At 56.8% G+C, this 20,252-nt stretch overlaps 1 protein-coding gene and 1 long non-coding RNA gene across 6 annotated transcripts in view; one reads left to right on the top strand and one right to left on the bottom strand.

The window, feature by feature from the left end:
- Positions 1–246: 246 nt before the first annotated feature.
- Positions 247–20,252, bottom strand: part of Itpr3 (inositol 1,4,5-trisphosphate receptor type 3) — a 71,271-nt gene continuing 51,265 nt past the window's right edge. For 3 of the 4 annotated variants that reach the window (XM_052744346.1, XM_052744348.1, XM_052744349.1), the window contains 33 exons: positions 19,906–20,071; positions 18,976–19,140; positions 18,824–18,898; positions 18,280–18,405; positions 16,332–16,454; positions 16,052–16,252; positions 14,844–15,095; positions 14,581–14,706; positions 14,377–14,502; positions 12,269–12,389; positions 11,763–11,953; positions 11,466–11,614; positions 11,273–11,381; positions 11,102–11,192; positions 10,846–11,015; positions 9,169–9,343; positions 8,871–9,052; positions 8,306–8,737; positions 7,820–7,915; positions 7,605–7,706; positions 7,433–7,519; positions 6,844–6,954; positions 6,570–6,762; positions 6,347–6,472; positions 5,868–6,040; positions 5,285–5,449; positions 4,653–4,845; positions 4,147–4,251; positions 3,939–4,066; positions 3,073–3,238; positions 2,365–2,525; positions 1,285–1,446; positions 247–982 (listed from right to left, as the gene is read on the bottom strand). In XM_052744346.1, coding sequence (XP_052600306.1) covers positions 914–982; positions 1,285–1,446; positions 2,365–2,525; positions 3,073–3,238; positions 3,939–4,066; positions 4,147–4,251; positions 4,653–4,845; positions 5,285–5,449; positions 5,868–6,040; positions 6,347–6,472; positions 6,570–6,762; positions 6,844–6,954; positions 7,433–7,519; positions 7,605–7,706; positions 7,820–7,915; positions 8,306–8,737; positions 8,871–9,052; positions 9,169–9,343; positions 10,846–11,015; positions 11,102–11,192; positions 11,273–11,381; positions 11,466–11,614; positions 11,763–11,953; positions 12,269–12,389; positions 14,377–14,502; positions 14,581–14,706; positions 14,844–15,095; positions 16,052–16,252; positions 16,332–16,454; positions 18,280–18,405; positions 18,824–18,898; positions 18,976–19,140; positions 19,906–20,071 — 5,017 coding nt within the window. In that variant the 3' untranslated portion in view covers positions 247–913. The remainder of the gene's footprint in view (positions 983–1,284; positions 1,447–2,364; positions 2,526–3,072; positions 3,239–3,938; positions 4,067–4,146; positions 4,252–4,652; positions 4,846–5,284; positions 5,450–5,867; positions 6,041–6,346; positions 6,473–6,569; positions 6,763–6,843; positions 6,955–7,432; positions 7,520–7,604; positions 7,707–7,819; positions 7,916–8,305; positions 8,738–8,870; positions 9,053–9,168; positions 9,344–10,845; positions 11,016–11,101; positions 11,193–11,272; positions 11,382–11,465; positions 11,615–11,762; positions 11,954–12,268; positions 12,390–14,376; positions 14,503–14,580; positions 14,707–14,843; positions 15,096–16,051; positions 16,253–16,331; positions 16,455–18,279; positions 18,406–18,823; positions 18,899–18,975; positions 19,141–19,905; positions 20,072–20,252) is intronic. The other variant, XM_052744347.1, reaches the window with a different exon arrangement.
- Positions 7,567–10,470, top strand: LOC128114394 (uncharacterized). Of its 2 annotated transcripts, XR_008219759.1 has the most exons (3): positions 7,567–7,682; positions 8,274–8,414; positions 10,092–10,470. It is a non-coding gene; the product is annotated as an uncharacterized LOC128114394 (long non-coding RNA). The 2 variants fall into 2 exon arrangements; XR_008219760.1 differs by lacking the exon at positions 8,274–8,414 and having other exon boundaries at positions 7,568–7,682.

The raw sequence follows: 20,252 nt of genomic DNA, 5'->3' as shown, positions 1-20,252 counted from the left end.
GGCAGGTTCTGTGGAGGGCTACAAGACACACAGGCCACCTTACTGCACCTGCTTAAACCTCACGCTCCTATTAGGTCTCAATCCTACCCAGATGTCCTGCAGCTGCCAAGTGGATCAAGGCCGGGCCTGCAGCCCAGTGGAGCTAGTCAAGTAACCAGAGCTCTGGTAGGCACTGCCTGAGGGGAGGCCAGGCCGCCAGGGCACACTGGCCACCAGCTGTGTGGGAAGCAGAAGCACAGCCCCTGGTGGCCTTGGATTCCATTAATTTATTTAAGGCAGTTAACACATTAGTTCTCAGGACATAGGACTTGTAAAACATGACACCAGAGAGAAAAGCAGTCAGACACCATTTCATACAGCTCAGTCCTGTCCCTTGGGCTAGTGACGCTTGCCTACAAAGCCATTCATCCTGAGTCATCAGGCACCTTGGACGGGGCCAAGAGTTCAGCACACTGTCCCCAGCAGGCACAACAGGGTGGGATAACCCCGGGGAATAAGTTAAGTATCAAGCCCTAACTAAGTAGCTAATAACAGCAGGCTACCACCTTCCTGAGGCAGGAGGAAGGCCGGGAACAGCCACAATGTAGTGCTTGGAGATGAGAGGCAGCCCACTTCTAACCCCTGCAAGGACCACTGAGCAATGTCAGTTAACTGCTTCAAGGCACAGCAGTCTGGAGGACCTAGTGTCCTCTAAGGCACTAAGGTAAACTGAGTCTCTTCAAGGGCTCTAAGCAGGACTGTGCTCTGAAGTACCCCTGCTGGCCAGAGCCTGGCTTGCGGGAGGGTTGCCAGCAGAGCAGGTGGTGGAGTAGGCACCTGGCCTCCAGAGGCTGATGGGCCGATGGCCATCTGACCTGGAGGAAAGGCAGCAATGTTTTCCGTGGACCTCCTGTGGGGGCTTCCGTGGCTCTGCTCAGCGGCTCATGCAGTTCTGCACATCCACAAAGCCCAGACGCTGCCTCCGTTTCCGCTGCTCTGTCATCTGAGTTAAACAAGTCTCGTCAGGTGGCCCAGCTCCCTTCTCCACAGCACCGTGAAAGGCTGCATGCATCCTCCCCCAAGAGCCCAGCTGCCCTCCAGCACTGGTGACAGCCACCCCCGACCCCCAGGGTGTCCTCAGTCTGCCAAACCCTTAATTGGGTGCAACTGGGAGATAAGGGTTATGGAGCTATATTGGGTAGAGCTGCTGCCACATGCAAAGGAAGACAATTTCCTACAGCCACACTGAACCCTTGGAGGCCTGCCTGGCTGCTACAGAAGACAGGCCTCAGGTGGAGAACACACCTGCTCCTTGAGTTCATTGAGCTGGGCAGTGAGGTGGGACACCAGCTTCATGGTGGAGCCAAGTTTCTCCTGCAGGATTCGGATCTCATTCTGTTCACCCTCGCCCTCACCGCTCACCAGGGACATGGCGCGCATCCGTGGGAACCAGTCCAGGTTCTTGTTCTGGAACAAAGTGCTGGGGTGAGGACCAGGGAGGCATTGCTCAGGGACAGCCACACCCTAAACCAGATGGCTAGCAGGGAGTGTGTCATGGGGAAATGGGAACAGGCCTGGTCTTCCCAGGCAGGCAGGAGGAAGCCGGAGGTGGGCTTCCACCGCCACAGCAGGCTGCCCTTCGTGAGGTGGCCCTGCCCACTAGTAAGCCGTTGGCTGGCATCTCTGCCATCTGCTCACTCCCTGCCCTCGTACCCTCCTTTCTGCTGCCACAGAGGTGCATGCCCCATTCCCAAGGAAGATGAGAGGTACATGGATGGCCAGCAGAGCCAGGCCTTGCTAGGAAGGGCTAGCGCACGTTTCCCAGGATAGATGCGGCAGCAGGAGGGAGAGGCACCAGCAAAGCAGTTTTCTGGTTCCCTGTCACAAGCTGTGAATTCTCAGACCAACAGATAAACCCCTCGAGACAAAGCTCTTCACTGCCGCCATGACTATGGAAATCGGAAGGATTATATTTAATTCCTCTAAGCTTTTCTAGGCTTTCTCTCAGGTTGGGACAATGCTGACTTTAGGAAGTCATCCTCCCTTGCTGTGCCTTCTCAGAGGCCCTGTGGGATCAGCCTCCCTCAGTGGGCTCTCCCCACTCCATACTGCCCCCCACTGCTGTACGCTAGGGCCCTGGTACACCATGTTCCTCCAGGGCTGACGGGTTCCCTGCGAGTTCATTTTCTTCTCACATCAGTAGAGTGAATCCAGGGTGGCTGGCAGGGTTTTGCATAGCCCAGGGCTGGCCGCAGCTGCTCCTCACTCCCTGGCTGGCCCAACACCGTCGGCAGCTGTTAACCTTCAGGCCAAGGCCAGCAGATGTAGCGTCTCCTCCAGGTTGTGGACCAGCAGAGCCAGGCCTGCAGTGGTGTACACACTCACCTTGATCATCTGAGCCACGTAGCTCTCGGGGCCTGTGTAGTCCGTCTTGTTCTTGACACGGACCAGCACGATGAAGTACAGGTAATTCCACATGTTGTGCTCCAGCTTGATGTGCTCCTCGAAGGAGACTGTCTTGTTGTCAAACTTGTCCCTCTCCAGACCTGCGGGCAGAGGGAGGAAGTGAAACCATTACCCACTTGAGGACCACCATGGTGACTGCTTTAGACAGTTCACCCTGGGCTATTTGGGTCACTCTCTTAACGCTCAGTTGACCCTGGGCTATTTGGGTCACTCTGTTAAAGCTCCCACTGCTCAGCCATGGAGACACTACTGCAGAGCAGCTGCCTGAGCCCAGTGGGGACAGGACAAACTGGGTCAACAGTCTGTCCTACAGGTGACCCCTGCTCTTTGGGCCCTGGTCACTGGGTTTGGAAGGAACAGTGGATGGAAACCAGAAGCCTGAGACCACAGTGCCCTTAGGTTCCTCTTCTGGAGGCCCAGGCTTGAAGCAGTGGTTTCCCAAGTCCTGCCAATCCCAGCACAAGCTAGGTCAGCTCCCTCCATCCTGGAATGGACAGGCAGCCATCCACCTTGTGTGGGGGCCTCAGCAGGGGTGGAACTGGGGTGTAGAACTGGGGTGGAACTTCTACGGTGTAGAAGCCTCCAGCGGCACAGCAGGGACCAGCTAAGCGCGGAAGTGGGCCTCACCACAGATGAAGCATGTGGTCTTGAGGATCTCCTCTTTCTTCTGCTTCTCACTGCGCAGGTCGGCGAAGGTGTCGATGATCACCCCAAAGATGAGGTTCAACACGATGATTATGACGATGAAGTAGAACAGGAGGTCGTATACCACCCGGGCAGGGAAGAGGGACTCCTGCACAGCGGGGTAGGGGTAGGGGGGTGGGGGGGGTACTGTGAGGACACAGTTCAGCAGGCCGTTTGGCTGTGCTCACTCCAAGCCCCAAGAGAGAGATGTGGGAGCCTAAGGATGGCAGTGACATCATCTGTCAACTCAAAGAAGCCCTGAGCTGACGTTTGGAAAGGGCTGGCCAGGAGGAAGCCCTTACAAGTTTGTCCTGTTACAAAACAGGGCTTGTTTCTGCCTTTAACTTAGTTAAAGGGAAGGGCAGATGTGAGCTCCTAGGTCAACTTTCAGGATGTCTCACACATTCCAGAACCCTTGTCTAGCCAGAGATGACTTCTCCCAAGCAACTGGGAATTGATGGCTTAGACAGCCAGCAGCCCTGTGTTAAGTTCTGAGACTCCTCACAGAGCTGACTCAGTGTCCTGCTCCACCCCGCCCCCCCCATCCCCGCCCCCGGGGCTGAGGAAGCCAGAGACTGATGCCTGGCTCACACCTTCCCAAGCCTCAGAGCCAAGACTGTTGCCATGGAGTCCCTTGTAGCATCTACAGTGAGACTAAGTGGGCTGGGGTGGATAGCTCTGGACAATGTCAGAGAAACTGGCTGGGTATAGGAAGCAGGGAGCATTCACAGAAGTGGGTGGGATGGTCAGCATGGAGGGGACCCAGCTGCTGCCTGGCTGAGGCCCAAGGGCAGGGCAGGGATACTCACATCTTTGGAGGGCTTGCGGAGGATGTCACCCACACCACCACCATTGCGCAGTCCATGGTTCATGACGGTGACGATGCACATAAGTAGAGTGTCACAGGCCCGCTCAGTGCTGTCCAGCTCCTCGTCCTCTGTGGGTGGTCAGTACGCTCAGACCCGGGCTGCCCATTCTGTCCTGTCCCACCCCATCCTGCAGGTGTCTCAGCCTTACCTTCTAGGATCTCAGGCACCGATACCTCCGAGACACAGTCTAGCTTGTCCCCACTACATGTGCCCATAAATGTGGCAGCTCCATGTGACATTCCCAGGGTGCTGGCTAGAGGTGATAGGAATAAGGTCACAAGGAGATAGAAATGTCTGTCTGACCTTAGCATTGCTCTAGTCTGTCCTGAGACATGTCCCTGGGAGGCCTCCCCTCCTGCTGGCTCACACTACAGCTAGGGAGGGTCTCTGTGACTCTGGGCCTGGCCCAAGGCAGCCCCTGCAGACACCAGGTTCTCCATGACAGACAGGTCTGCCAGGGCTTCCATGGCTCTGCCTACCCACTAGACTGCAGTGAACTAGAACGTACAGGTTGGTGTACACTAGATGTCCCCAAAACCCAACAGGAGGAGGCAGGGAGCCTAGAACAGGCATGCCCTGTCTGGTGCTGACAGTTACCTCTGCGTGCCCATTGTCACCCCCACACACCCACCCCAGAAAGGAAGTTCCCAAGACCTCTGGAGTGGTTCCCAGGCAGCCGGTCCACCTCCAGGATGAAATCATCCTTGAGGAAGAGGAACCCCACGATGGAGAAGAGGTAGACTAGTATGAGGGCCAGGAGGGCAGTCAGCAGGATGGAGCGGCCATTGCGAGTCACACTCTTGATGACATTAAACAGCGTCTCCTCACGGTAGATGAGGTCGAAGAGCTGCAGGGACAGCACCTCAGTAAGTCAGGCCCTGCCCGTGGGGTCAGTGCCCAATCCGGAGTGAAGTAAACTGGGAGGTTTCTAGGAGAATCTGTGCTTCTAAGACCAGGGGCAGATGTGAGAGGTGTCATGTTGAGTGGACACCAGCCACTCCGGAAGGTTGGCAACTCTTACGCTACACTCCCAGGGACGCATTCTAAGCATTTCTCACACAGTTGTACATTTCACCCTCTGATTCTAGGAGGCAAAGTTGTCATGAGACGACACAGGGCAGATAAGAAACCTGCTTAGAGTTATACACTGTGTTCAGGTCAGAGGTTGGAGGACAAATGCCTGGCCTGGCCAAGTCCGGATTGATCCCTCCTCTGAATGGGATAGGTGGAGGCTTATGAGAAACTAGGGTTGGAAGCCCGTGGCCCCAGCCCAACTGCAGGCTCACCAGGATGCTGTAGAAGAGCTCATGAGCAAAGAGGCCCAGAACGCTTGTCAGGATGTAGCCCACGTGGTACAAGAACTCCATGTCCATGACCATGGCCTTATAGCCACGGATGAAGGTACCACGGTTGCCCACGAAGCTCACCACAAACACGATCTTGTTGGTCAGCTAGATAGAAAGGGCAGGATGTGGCAGTCAGCAACCCATCATCTATCCTAACCCTCAGCCCTGCCACCAAGCCTAGCCTAGAGGCTAGTCCCGTGGAATGAGTTGTGAGAGGTGCAGTATCAAAGAAGTGAAGCCCTGGGGAAACTGAGGCTCAGGTGAAGCAGGCTGGAACGTAGAAGACCCCAGTCTTACAGTGCTGGGTTAGGAAAAGTCGTAAGTTTGACATCCACCTGTGCATGGCCCGTGGGCAGTGCATGGCCAGCACCCTGCATTTGACGCCCAAGGCTCCTGATCTCAAGTGGCTAATCCCTGGCTGCCTGAGTTGTGGGAGAAGCACAGAACAGGCCTACAAGGAGCTCCGTAAGAACGGCAGGGATCAGCAGGTGAGCGGGGTGGCCGAGGACCCCGCAGCACTCACATTGAGGGCACCCAGGATGTTGAGTGTGGGCCCAATGCCCAAGTAGTAGATGGACCGTAGGATGAGCGCCACAATGAGGGGGCGGACACTGTAGCGCTTGGTGAACAGCGCCGCAATGGAGAAGCAGATGAGGATCCAGAAGAGCAGCGAGATGAGTGGGGAGCCCAGCACACCTGCGGGCAGTGGGCAGGCATGAGCAGGGTGCTTAAGCCCTGACGGCCCCAGTGTGAATCCCAGAGCCCCCAGAACCTCCCCTAAGGACCCAGTGTACCTGCTGCACCCCACCAGCTGCTGCAGACCTCTCAAGTCTCTGGCTTACATCTGTATGTGTGTACACATACATGCCCACAGGCCGTCTCCCAGGAGGCCAACCTGTCTGTCCCTTGAGCCACACTTGCCCCTCATAACAGGCAGAGGGCCCACGGGGCAATGCAGGGGTGTGTCTCCCCGCTGTGCAAGGGAGGGGTGGGCAGCCTCACCTGTGGACGCACCCTCTACGTAGGGGTAGAAGAAAGCGATGATGATGTTGATGAATACAGCCAGGTTGAAGGAGATGCTGCCCCACAGTGTCATGCGGCGGGAGAACCAGTAGATGAGCGGCATGCCTGAGGAGACAGTGTGGCGTGAGGGTCCAAACACCCCCTCTGTCTGGGGCCCCAGGGAGGGGAGGGGGCCCCGGGAGGGGCGAGCCGCGGTCCTCACTGCGAAGCCGGCGCTGCCACTCCATCTCGTTGTGCAGGAAGGAGGACTGGTCGAAGAAGTCGCTCACTTTGCTGCCCTGCTCATCCTGCTCGGTGGTGGTGAAGAGCCGGTGCTTGGTCTCCTCTGTCAGGAACTGGCAGATGGCCGGCACGGGGAACACGATCTGCTCCATGCTTCGGTCTTGCCGCACAATCTGATTGGTCAGGTGACACCTGGTCACCCTGGGCAGAGGCCCTCACTGCCCCCGGCTCACACCCGGTGTCCTCTGCCTCACCTCAATCTGCGAGGTGTGGTTCTCGTAGTAGGCCAGAGGGTCCTCCTCCTCCTCCTGGGCTGGCGCCGAGGACTTGAGCATCTGGGACAGCTGCTTGTTGTTGAGACTGAGCTGGGGGCAGAGGTGTGGGCATTGGGTCAGCCCTGCAGGCATCCAGAGTGCTGCTCCTGGGGGTGACCCTTCAGCCAGCCCAGACCAAGCCCACTCAACCAGAAAGGGGAGTTGGTGCCCTCTTCAGCCCTGCCCCGGGGTCCTGCTACAATATTCCAGACCTGTCCCAGATGCAAGGTCTTGCTCTCATTTCTGTATCAAGGTTACAGCACTGTACCCCAGTCCAGCTGCAAGCCCCACCCACAGATTCTAGCCTGGCTCTCAGATCCAAGCTCACTTGGTTCTAGGCTGGCTTTGGATGACCACAGCTTTCTGCCTCTAGCCTGCCCCTTGCTTCTCTCGCATTCCCACAGAAGTCTCATTCCTGCCCTCACATCACAGCTCTGTTCCTTCACAGCCACCAGTCCATCCAGCTCCACCAAGTCAGGTTCCTGGGTTCAAGCCCCACCCCACCCCCAAACTCTCACCCCTGCCATACCATGGAAGAGATGCCCTCAGCCTCCTCCTCCTGGATGCGCCTCACCGGCTTCAGCAGGTGCTGCAGCTGTTTGTTGTGCCTGGAAAGCTGCAGAAGACGGGACAAGACAGCTGTGAGCATTGTTCGGAGGGCATGGCCGCAGAGGGCCAGGGCCACGGGCAGCACTTGGTACCTGAAGCGCCAGGATGTAGATGTTGTGGCCCACTTCACGTGGGCTCACTTCCGAGTTCTCCCTCTCCTCCTCCTGCAGGTAGGCCTTTTTGATCACGTCCACCTGGGGGGTGGGGCGGGGAACAACAGCACTTGCTGTTATGCCCACTCCTGGGGCACGGACCCCCATCCCTGTACCCCCCACACAATCCTCTCCTGCTGCCAGCCTGCGCTCACCAGCTCCTGAGGCCGCAGGCTGATGAGGATGCGTTCCGCATTCTCACTATCATGCCGACTCTCCATCAGAGCCAGGAGAAGTTTGGAGGCATTGTCCTGGGTGGAGGGGTACAGGAAGCAAGCTGAATCTAAGAGCCCCCATTACGGCCTTTTAATCTCTTCCTTACTTTCTTCTCAGATGTTGGTACGCTGAGAAGTGTCCAGTGTATTAATCCCCTGTAGGCCGGCCTTACCCACCCTGAGCAAATATGTTCAAGCCCCCCACACACCCCCAAACAAACACACAGGAAGTCCTCAGGGGAACCCAAGGTGAGTGTGATGTCTGTTCACACGTGTATTCCTATGTAGCCAGTGCAACCTGCACATGCATGGAAGGGGCCCCCACATACAGCACAATATAGTGCCACACCTGTTAAGTACCCTTGTCACTCACACGTGAACACACGTTTCACAGGCACAGCCGGCATGCTCACCACTGGGCCCCACCTTGAGCTGCAGCACCAGATCCATGCGGTACTTGCAGAGTGGGCTGATGTCATTGAGAATCAGCGCAGTGATGATGTCGATGCCATTGGATTCATGAGTCACGATGCAGGTCTGACAGGAGGCAGTGGGAGATGCAAGCGCCAGACGCATCAGAGTCGGGGTGGCCCTGCAGCCCCACTCACACCCACTCGGCTCCTTCACAAGCACCACTGCCACTGCGAGGCTGCTCACCTGGTTCTCATGACATGGGCCCTGGCAGTACTCTGTGAGGGTCTCCAAGGTCTGGATGACCAGGCCCACGTTGTCCTCATTGATATAGAGCCCCAGCAGCCCCAGCCCCCCCGTGGTGCTGCCACACATGATGTCCAGGAACTGCAGGGTCTCACACACCAGATTGTAGTTGGTCTTGTTGTTCTGACAGCGCAGGAAGTTCTGTGGAGCACAGGCAGGGTGGGAGTGGCACAGCACCATCATCCCCACCAAGAGGACATCAGTTCCGGTGGCCATGCCGGGGATGCTGGCTGATTGGAAGTGGGGGACAGGCAGGCATGGGCAAGGCACTCACCTGCAGGTCACGGTTGTGGTTCTCACACAGCAGCTGCAGGAAGCGCAGGATGGGCCGCATGATGAGCACAGAGGTGCCCATCTCGTTGCTGTGCACGCGCTCGCCCACCTCGTGCCCCCGGTGCAAGCTAGGGCCCAGTGAGTAGCGGGAGGAGCTGGGCATGGAGAAGGAAGCCACACGGCCTGTGGGGCAAGACTTGATAAGGCAGGGGCTACTGGAAGCCTCTCCCCATCTGTGAGACCCCCGTGCCCTGCAAGTCTTATCCTGCCCCACACCCCATGTCTGCCTGGAGCCCAACCTTTGGTGGTAGGGTCTGCTGGCTCACGGTCCTCACGAGGCTGGCTGCCCAGGTCACTCATGTTGACGGCAACTGTGGACTTGGTCTCCTGCTGGGCTCGCTTCATACGGTCATGCAGCACCCTGAAGAAGCGCTCTGACTTCTTGTCGCTAGTCATCAAGTTGTAGAAAGATTTCTGGAGATGGATGGGAGATGGCGAGCAGCCTCAGCACTGTGCCTAGCTCTGGGTGGCCATGGTAGCCCTCAAAAACCCTAACCTGAAATTGGGTGTGGTAGGTGGGTATCATCCTAGCCCTGGGAGGTGGCAGCAGGAGGATCAGGAATTCAAGGTCATCCTTAGCTACTTAGAGAGTTTGACTGCACCACTCAATGCAAAGGAAGTCTGAGAGACACATGTACCCTGAGATGGAGGCTAGGGATGGGCTTGGGACCTCAGCAGTTAATGGGGAAGGCCAACCTGCCATGACCACAATGCCGGGGGTGTGGGGGGTGATTGTGGCCTGCCTTCTGCCCAGGCCCCGCTGGCCACTGGCTCCAATAGCTACTCGGCACTGCAGCCAGAGGGATCCCTTGGAGGCCTAAGTCCTGGCCTTCTAGTTCATGCAGCCTTCAGGGGCTCCATTTCCTCGGAGGAAAAGCCCCCGCCACTCAGGGACACGAGAGCATGTGAGAGTCTCTTCCTAAGACCCCAGGCCTTCCCTCCTCCAGCCCCTTCAGGGCTGTTCTGCACACTCTTCCTGCACAGCTCCAGCATTACCTCAGGTCTCTAGTTCTGTCCCCCAGACTTGCCCGTCACTTTGTTTTCCCTATCTGTGCTAGGGTGAAACCGAGGGCCTTGTGAATGCTGGGCCAGGACCACCGCGCTGGATCACCAGCTCCACGGGGTGTGTTGTTTTGTTTTTTAATTTTTTATTTCTTTTTAGATAAGAGTCTCTCTACATAGCCCTGGCTGTTTGGAGCTCACCATACAGACCATGCTGGCCTCCAGGGGGCTAGGATTAAAGGGGTACGCCACCACCTGTTTGTTACTAAAGATGAGGTTCAGTGACAGTACTCAGGCTGGCCTTGAAGTTGCTCTGGAGTCCAGGCAAGCCTTGAACCTGGGACCCCCCTGACTCGGCATCCTCAGTAGCAGAGATGGCAAGCCCAAGCCACTAGGCCCAGTCTGTGACTGTTTAACACAACCCTGCGCCCTGCATTCCATATCTCCTGGCTTGGATGCTGCTTTCCACAGTGTCTACACTCTGCCTATGTCCTTTCCAAAACACAGACATCAAGAGAACAGATTTTGTCTCCTTTTCAGAGCGGATGCTTGGTGCTTACATCATTGTCAGTGACGGTTTGATGTTCAGTGCTGAACAGGAAATGTGAAGAAAGGATGAGTCAGTGAAGAGTGAATGAATGAATGGGGTTAGAGGAGTCAGGGCTTTGGAATAGCCAGGCCAGGGCTCCAAAGCTGAGGCGGATGGAGAAGAGGAAGCAGGACTGGCCTGAGCAGACACGGAAATGCCAGAATGTTGGGCCTAGTGGGACAGGACAGAGTCGGCACAGGCCGGCCTGGGCGAGGGGAACAGGTGCAGACTCAGAAGGTGGACTCCAGCACCAGTTGCCCCCAGCACCCAGGCCTCCAGCCTCAGCATCACCAGAGGTGAAGGCACTCTGCTCCAACCCCCACACCTGGATCTCAGTGTTGCCTCCATCCAGCAGGCGGATGGCCAGGCCAATGCTCTCCTGGAATATCTTCTCATTCTTGGTGCTGGTGATGAGGTCGCAGACCAATTTGGTGGCCCCTTCCTTGTCCAGCCGGCACTGAGTGGCTGCGATGGCTGACCAGTCCTGGTCCAGGCCTTGGGGAGAAGCCCGTATGAGAGACAATGGTTGGAAGCAGGAGCCAGCCACGAGGGGTGGGGCAGGGATGGCCCATGGCACTGACCAGAGCCTGTGGGGTCGGGGAGCTCGCCCCGGGAGCTGGATTTCCGGTTCTGGAGGTAATTCTGCAACAGCATCTTCCGCAACTGGTTGCCCTGGAAGGACAAATGCGGCCTTTGGTGACCAGTGTCCTGCATCCTGAGCCCTGCTCCTGCCCGGTGGTGTCGGCACTCACCCGGTCTCCATACTTGCTCTTCTTCAGCAGCATCTGCTGCAGTGTCCGGAGCACCTTCACACACAGCTTCTCCTCTGACTCCATGAGGCCCTTGGTGTGACGGATGAGCCTAGGGCAGAGGCAGAGGCTTAAGGGGCCACCTGCCTCAATGGAGCCCCAGACCCAGGTCACCACACCCTCCTCCCCTGCTCACTTGGACAGGAAGCCCCCACTCTCGCAGCGCTGGTAGGCTTCACTGCCCTCCAGGAAGAGCAGCTCGGGCCAGTGCAGCATGTCCACCAGCACCGAGAGCTCGGCCTGTACCAGAGGTTTCAGCCGCTCTTCTAGGGCCATGATGATGTCCTGGGAGGGAGGGCAGGGTCACCACCTGGCTCAAGATGACCAGGGTGTGGCCATATGCCATCCCCCAAAGACTATACACCGCCTGAGGGGCAGCAACCCCCTCCTCCCCAGGGCAGGTCCTTCCTAGGGGCCAGGCAACCACGCCCACCTGCAGCTTCTCAATGATGTTCTTGTAGTCCCACTGGTTGGCAGTGGGGATGACGCGAGGGAAGGTCCTTGTGGCCGTCTTGTAGTTGGCAGCACTGCGTTGGGCTGCAGCTGCACAGCTGCCCCCACTGCTGAGCAGGGCACTCATGTGGGCATCCAGATCCATGGGCAACAAGATGGCCCGGCTCTTGGCTGCAAGACAGGGCAGCGCCAGAGGACAGGGTGGTATGGGTGGCTGGGCCAGGCTCAGGCTGCCACATAGGGGCAGGGAAGAGTATGGCCTGTGCCCCTATTGGGCGTTCCGCCTGATTCCCCCAGCACACAGGGAACCCAGCACCACCTCCTGCCAGGGTCACTTGCAAGCACACAATTGGCAAGAGGCAATGAGAGTAACCCTGGCTGGATGTGACCACCCTGGGTGACATTCGCGCTCAGGGATAAGGTGGTCGCTATGGGGCTGGTGTCCCCAGCAAGGTGCACTGGGAAAGGTCCAGCGTGGGTACTCACCCACCATGGCGAGGGTGCGGACACAGGCCTCCACGGAGCCCTTATGCTGCTGCTGCAGCCAAGGACACTCGAGCAGCCGAGTGGTGGACTGCAGCAGCTGTACCACAATTGTCTGGTGTGTCTGCAGGGGACAGAACCCGGAGGCAGCTCAGCCAGCCCAGCGGGGCACAGGCCCAGGACCCTCACTGCCACAGTATGTCTTTGGTCTAGGCAGAAGGTCACCAGTTCCTATGGCACCGAACAACCTCGCCTGGCTGTACAGGGCCGCCATGTAAGAACTCCCCACAGCTCAAGGCTGGGCTCACAGCCATATTAACCACCTTTCCTTCCTTTGAAATGAATGTGAGGAAAGGTGCTGTGTTTACATGGTTCAAAACCCAAAGTCTGGCTCAGTGGCTAAGAGCACTTGGTGCTCTTTCTGAGGGCCCGAGTTCAATCCCTAGCACCCATGTCTGACTGCTCTCAACCGCTTTAACTCCAGCCCAAGGAGAACGACCCAATACCCTCTTCTTGCCTCCTCAGGCACCCAGATACCTGCACAGACACACACACACTTAAAAAAAGAAAAGATTGAAAATAGTAGTGCACACCTTTAGTCCCTGCTCTCAGGAGGCAGAGGCAAGCAGATCTCTGTGAGTTGACCCAGTCCCAAAAAACAAAGTACAATTTAAAACTGAACAAAAAATAATGAAAGAATAGATACACTTTGGGCCAGTGAGATAGCTTAACAGGTAAAGGTGTGTGTCTTGCAAGCCTGGTGACCTCAATCTGATTTCTAGAATGCAGGTAAGGGTAGAAAAAGGGACCCGACTCCAGAGCATTGTGTCCCGACCTCCGTATGCTCACACTTATTCAGCACACACACACATACACACACTATGTGCACACATACAATAATACATTCTGAAGGCCTTTTTTAAATTCTACTTTATCCCATCCTACAGCCAGTCTGAGGCTGAGGGGAACACATGAACACATTTTTTTTTTTTTTTTTTTTTTTGAGACAGGCTGGTCTTGAACTCAGAGACCCACCTGCCTCTGCCTCCTCAGTGCTGGGATTAAAGGCGTGCACCACCACCACATCCAGCCATAGTTAAAAAATTTCAGTCTCCTTGTCTCAAATGTGTATCAAAGCAACTCACCCTTCCTGGATCTAACCTTTTTTTTCCTTCGTGTTTTTGAGATGGGGCCTCACTATCATACTATGTAGAGCTGGCTTTGAATTCACGGAGATCCGCCCGCTTCTGCCTCCTAAGTTCTGGGACTAAAGGCGTGCGCCACCCTGCCTGGTGTACCTAACCTATTTACTCTTCTCAGAGCTAGCCTGGTGCCAGTGCTGGCCTTGAACCCATGAGTGCCACTTCCACTGGCTTCTCCAGTCTCTGTGTTTATAATTTAGACAGTGCCTCGGAGCCTTCCTCAAGGAGACCTGGGACTCTGATTAAGGCTGAAAAGCATCTCAGCCATGTCTCTCTCAGTGACTCAGGTCAGCCCCTGCACAGGGATGCCAGTGAGTCTCCAGGCTGCCTGCCTGCCCAGCACCCATGGGCAGTGCAAGGTCTCTGTAAGCTGTCCCGCCAGCCATCATGGCTCTACTGTCCTGGGCATCAGCCACACACAGCCCACCACCCCAGGTCCTGCTAGACTGACTGAGGGATTCCTGTGTTAATCTTGTCAATCCCATGGGACCTCCTAAGTCAGTGTGAAGTGTGTCCATGGGGTTTCCAGAAAACTGGAAGACCTATCCTAAACATACGCTGCACCCACCCATGGGTCGGAACCCCAGCATGAATAAAAAAGAAAAAAAGTGAACTGAGTGCCAGCATTCATTGCTCTTTGTGGATGAAGCGTGACCAGCCATCCATGTTCCTGCTGCCAGGATGGACTGTACCCCTCAAACAGCACACCCCACCAATTCCTTAAATTGTTCCTTGTCCGTTACTTTGTATCATTCCCACTGTAGTGCCTGACCCACACCCCGGGCCGTTTGTTACACTGTAATGACTAATACACTATTTCGCTGCATCTTCATGTGCTCATGTAAGCAAGGCCGTGCTGGGCGGGAGAGCCAGCTAGAGTGGCCATGCTTGACCGTGTGGGCTGCTCACCTGCAGCGACGTGCTGTTCTCTGAAAACGGGGAGCTGAAGAAGGCACTGATGGTGTCCAGCACCACAGTGAGCACGTACTTCTCTAGGGTGGGGTCTGCCAGGCGTTTCTCCCGTTTGTTGCAGACCTATAGGGGAGAATCATATGGGGAGATCTGCGGGTCACCCCTTCACCCAGAAGCCCAGCCCTGGCCCCCGGGACAGACCAGAGCCATGTCCAGGGTGAAGTTCTCGAAGAGCGTCCAGATGTGGTTGCTGGTGTAGATCTCCTTCATCTCCACCTCTGTGTCCACATAGCAGTGGTTCACGAAGTTCACGTACGCCATTTTAACCTGGGCGGCGGGCGGGCGAGGTGTGTCACCAGTGCCTGCTCAGGCTCTCCCCTCTTAACCCATCATCTGACCCCCAGTGTGGCTACACCGCAGCCTTTTCCCTGCTCTGTGCCCCCTCACAGCCCAAGGGTGCACACCTCCGTGATGCAGTCCTCGTGGGTCACCACAGACACCACGTCCTCCAGAGGCAGCAGGGAGGTGCACTTGATCTCTGTGTAGACGTTCTTGCCCTCCGCACAGGCAGCCAGCAGGTCCACCAGGGAGATGTGGTACATGAGGGGGCTGTGGTCCTCCACGCCATCTCGGGCTGCCTTCATCATGTCCAGCAGATGGGCCAGGGAAGCCTTGTCATTGTAGAACACCACCACGTCGTCACCTGCGTTGGTCAGCTGTGACAAAGGCAGGTAGGAATCAGAAACCTTGTCTGGCAGCCCCAGGCACCACCTCCTGTGCTCCTCGGGGCAAGCTGAGCCATGACCCCAGCTGTGACCTGATACCCATGCTGAAAGTTTTGGGTTTCTGAAACTGTTTCATATAGCCCAGGCTAGCTTTGAAATCACTATGTAGCTGAGGATAACCTTGAACTCTTAATTGTTAGTTTTTATTTATTTTATGTATATGGGTGTTTTGCCTACATGTATATCTATCCACCACATGTGTGCAGTACCCACAGAGGCCAGAAAAGTGTTGGATCCATTGAACCTAGAGTTACAGGTGGTCATTAGCCAGTGCTGGGAATTGAACCCAGGTCCTCTGAAAGAGCAGGCAGTGCTCTTAACTATGGAGCCATCTCTCCAGCCCGACTCTGAATTCCTGATCCCCATCAGCCTCCTAAGTGCTAGGGTCACAGGTGTGAACCATCTTGCCTGGCTCCCTGCCTGAGTTTTGGGGTTCCTTGGCTGATGTGTCTGGCCCTCTTCCTTCAGAGACCTTGACCCTGGATCCGGAAAGTGGCCAAATCTCCTCAGCCCCCAGCGTGTGCACTGAACTGAAGCATACTCCACCTCTCTCCTCTCCCTCACGGTCGGGAGTTAACACGGCCAAAGCGAATGCTTCAGCTGTAGTGTCTCACCCGGACATCCCTGTCTCTGTCCCTGCCCACCCCCAGCCCACCGTGAGGTGCTCCTAGGGAACAGACCTCCCAGACTGGGATCAAGGCTCAGCCCGTTCTCCATGTTTTGGGTGAGAATAGGTTTGTGCATTCCCACTCTGCACCAGGCCCCGAAGTCCAGGTTCTCCTGACCAATTCTGGACAGGCGCCCCGAGTTCTACCGGCTTTCATTCTCCCTCCCCAGCTCTCCCTGGGACCCGCCTCCCAGCTCCCTGTGGCCCAGGCCGCCCTCACCTCGGTCATGATCATGTCCTGGCACTTCTTCACGTACTTGCCCTCAGCCTTGATGACGGTGTGCAGGAAGTCCAGGTACTGCACGTGGCGCCCGTGCGTGGCCAGCAGGTGTACAAAGTGCTGTAGCACAGGCTCACTGATCTCGGAGCACAGCTGGTAGTTGTTGAGGAAAATGTGCTGCATGGTCTCGGCCTCCAGGAGCTGTGGGGGGCAGGGGAGGGCCATCAGAGACGGGTGGGGCCCATCGGGGACCCTGCGCAGGCGCCCACATGTGCCTCACCCCGGGCGTGAGGAAGAGCTGTAAGTGCTTATGCAGCAGGGCCTGGTTGCCAGGGTTCCCGGCACAGAACTTCTGCAGGAACTGGTGTGTGTAGCGCAGGATCTCCAGCATCTTGTTGTCCCCCTGTGTGCAGAGAGAGGCTGCTGGGCCACCAGGGGGACAGGCCTGAGGTAGCTGGAAGTAGTCACCAGGGGGGACAGGCCTGAGGTGGCGGGCCACTGGGGGCGGGGGCACGGGGGACAGGCCTGAGGTGGCTGCTGGGCCACCAGGGGGGACAGGCCTGAGGTGGCTGCTGGACCACTGGGGGGTGGAGCAAGGGACAGGCCTGAGGTGGCGGGCCATGGGGGGGGGCACGGGGGACAGGCCTGAGGTGGCTGCTGGGGCACTGGGGGGGGGGAAGCAAGGGACAGGCCTGAGGTGGCTGCTGGGCCACCAGGGGGGACAAGCTTGAGGTGGCTGGAAGTGGTCAGGATCCCATAAGCCTCTAGGCTAGGGTTAAAAAAGCATAGGGAATGGAGTTGGGGTGGGGCGAGGTGGGGTGGGGAGCTTTACAGGAAGCTCAGTTGAGGAAATGCATCCATCAGATTGTTCTGTGAGCAAGTCCTTGGGGCATTTTCTCGGTTAATGATTGTTATGGGAGGGCCCAGCCCACTGTGGTAGTGGCCCTTACCCCTGAGTAGCGCCACCCCTGAGCAGGTGGTCCTCGAAAGCCGAGCGAGCCAGGAAGCAGCACCCTTTCGTGGCGTCTGCTTCGGTTCCTGCCCACTTCCCTTTATGATGGGAGTTTAAATATACATGCTCCCTATGCTCTGAGATTAAGTATATATATTCCCTGTATGCTCGGAGATTAAATAAACCCTTCCTCCCCAGGATGCTTTGGGTCATGGTCTCCACTACAGCAATAGGAAACTAAGGAGCTTCACTAGCTTCGCCTGTGGTGAGCTGGGTTTGACCCCTAGAACCCATGTGAAGGTGGAAGGAGAGAACAGACGTCTCTCCTGACCACACACACACACCCTGACACATGCATGTGTGCGCGTGCACACACACACACACTAAAAAGTCCGGGTGCAGCCTGAGATGTGTGTGTGTAAGATCAGCTCAGGCACCTGGAGCAACACCCAGCTGTTAAGGGCACATGCTGCTCTTGCAGAGGACCCAGGTTCCACCCCCAGCACCCAGACCAGACGGCTCACGAACACCTATAAATTCCAACTCCAGGAATCTGACACCCTCTTCTGAACTCTGAGCATGTGCACACAAACACAAATATTCAAAAAACAAAAAACAAAAACGATCAGCCAAGATGAAAGGCTGGAGTCAGAGGTAGGCAGAGGCTAGTGAGGGAAGGAGGCCTGGGGAAGGACCAGGTATCATGGACCTACCGGGATAAGGAGCCCAGGGTCAAAGGGCCATAATCGGACCCCTTCCTAATGCTGTAACCCCTTAATGCAGTTCTTCATGTTGTGGTGACCCCCAACCATAAAATTATTTTCATTGCTGCTTCATAACTGTAATTTGCTGCTACTATGAATCATAATGTAAATATCTGTTTTCTGATGGTCCTAGGTGACCCCTGTGAAAAAGTCACTTGAGCCCCCGCAAAGGGGTTGTGACCCACAGTTTGAGAACCACTGGTCTAGATGGAGCTGATTGATAGGCAAGGTTAGCCCAGAGGAGGGGAAGGAGGCTGAGGTCATGGTTAAGCCTTAGGGTCAAATTGAACTCAAGGGCTGTGTAGCTTAGTGAAGAACTACATGAGCAAGGCTCGGGGTCCAATACCCAGCACCCCAGGGAGTGGGGGGTTCACAGCAACCAAGGAGCAACTCAGAAGAGCCGGCGGGTGACTGGCTTGGCTGCGGTCGGCCCTGGAGGGCTGCGGTCGGCCCTGGAGGGCTGCGGTACAGTGGTACAGAGGTACAGCATAAGCAGGCTGGACGCCAGTCACCTTGTCATAAGGGATCTGCAGCAGGTCCAGCATGACCTTGTGGGCGTCCATGTTCTTCAGCAGCCTCTGCTGCTTCTTCCTCATCTGCTCCCCCACCCCACACATCTTGTTCAGCCTCTCCAGGATCTGCGGGGGAGACATGGGAGATGGGAGCCTTGTGCCTCCTCCTCAGGGTCCCTCTGCCTGGCTAGCTGCAGCCACACCCATCTACCACAGGGACAGGAGAGGGGAAGGACTCTGGGCTGCTGCCGCTGCTGAATCAGGCCATCCTGGCAAACCGGGCAAATCCCTAAAATCCCATCCCACCCGACAGGGCCGTAAAGTGGAGTCTCATTAAGTTCCATCAGCTTTAAAATAACTATCCAGGGCCTCGGCGGGGCTGTTTGGAACATGCCAGAAAGCTGGGAGATGCCTGGCTGCAGGGCCCAGAGGGAGGAGTTGAGAGAAGCCGGACCAGCAGGAGCCCCATGTGAGTCAGGTTGAAGCCAGCTGCAGGACACTTCCCACCCCTCACCCACCCACCCACCTACACCCTGCCACTCACGCCCTTGACAATCTGGTAGTTCTCACTGCTCTTCTCCCCGTGTGGCTGTAGAAATCCCTCCTCATCCGAGGGTCGCTGAGGACACAGAGGGTAGAGTCATCCAGGTCCCCTCATTTTGGAGCACCCTGTTTGGCTCCCGGAAGCCAGCTCACCTCTTTCTTGTCCTTGGTGGCGCCCGCCTCCCCCTCCTCGCCCTTGACGCTGCCTTTCTTGTCCACCCACAGCTCTGACTTCTCCACCATCATCCGCAGTCGGTCCAGTTCCGACTTGATCACCTTATAGTTCTCCACATCCTGGGCTGAGATTAGCAGCTGGACCTGCACAGGGAGGGCATAACAGACTCACGGGGCATAGGTCCCCAGATCTGCTGTTACGCAGGGAACTACAGTGCCCTCCCTAGACCAGGACCCCACTCAAGCGTCACCTCCATCTGTTACAGCCCCCTCCTCCAGGAAGCCTCCCTGCAGTGAGCTAACACGTCGACTGGCCACGGTTACTCAACTCATGTCACACACCACTGTGACCTGTCACTGGTCCACTCATGCCGAACAGGCCGGGGAAGCACTGCAGGGTCACTGAACCCGGGTGAAGGGGGGACCTGAACTCTAAGGACTAGGGCCTACATGTGGTCCCTCCTCCCTCTCACTGGGCCTGGGCCTCAATGCCCTCCTCTCACAGGGGGCTGAGAGGGGTGTCACATCCTGAGGGAGCTGGGGAATTCTGGGGAACCAATGCAGACTGGCGTCAAGTACATCATGAGTGCTTGCTAAATGCCAGCCCTGACCAGCAGGCATCTCACAGGAGGCTGCCAAGGGGACAGGATGCCACAGTGACGGACGCCAGGCAGCACAATGAGGGATGCCTGCAAGCCAGGCTTGGCAGGCAATGATCAGCAAAGGTGTGCATAACTGCCCACTCTCAAGGGGTGTCCACAACGTGAAAAGTGAGTCAGGGCAGAAGGTGCCAAAGGTGGCTGAGACTGGACCCTCCCCTGAAGGATTTGAACAAGGCCGGAAGTCCTTCAGTGAGGCCCAACATCCCTGCCAAGCTACCAGCAACTAGATCCCCGTGGCCCCTCTCACCTGCTTGAAGGTGTGCATGGCCTCCTGGCGCTGACTGAAATGCTTGAAGAGCAGCTGCAGGGCGCCGGAGACGAGCGGTGCATAGTCGTGCATGGTCAGGTGCAGCAGCACCCGCAGGAACATGCGGCCGCCCTCATCATCCACTTCTAGCATGCTGCTGGTCTTCCTGCCAGCAGGGGTGGGCAGGAGTGGGAGCCAGTGAGTGAGGGCACGGGCACGGGCAGGCTCTACCACCGCTGGGGCAGGGCCACACCCAGGGTACCACTCACTCACTGCAGATGCAGTCCTTTTCCCTCCCATGGACAGGGAATCACTGCCCCCGGCACCCTCAGGATAGCCCTCAACCA

The sequence above is a fragment of the Peromyscus californicus genome, unplaced genomic scaffold, assembly GCF_007827085.1.
Source record: "Peromyscus californicus insignis strain IS unplaced genomic scaffold, ASM782708v3 Scaffold_19__1_contigs__length_69161282, whole genome shotgun sequence".
Taxonomy (NCBI): Eukaryota; Metazoa; Chordata; class Mammalia; order Rodentia; family Cricetidae; genus Peromyscus; species Peromyscus californicus.
Note: the sequence above shows the minus strand (reverse complement) of the source record. Positions and strands in the feature narration are given on the sequence as shown.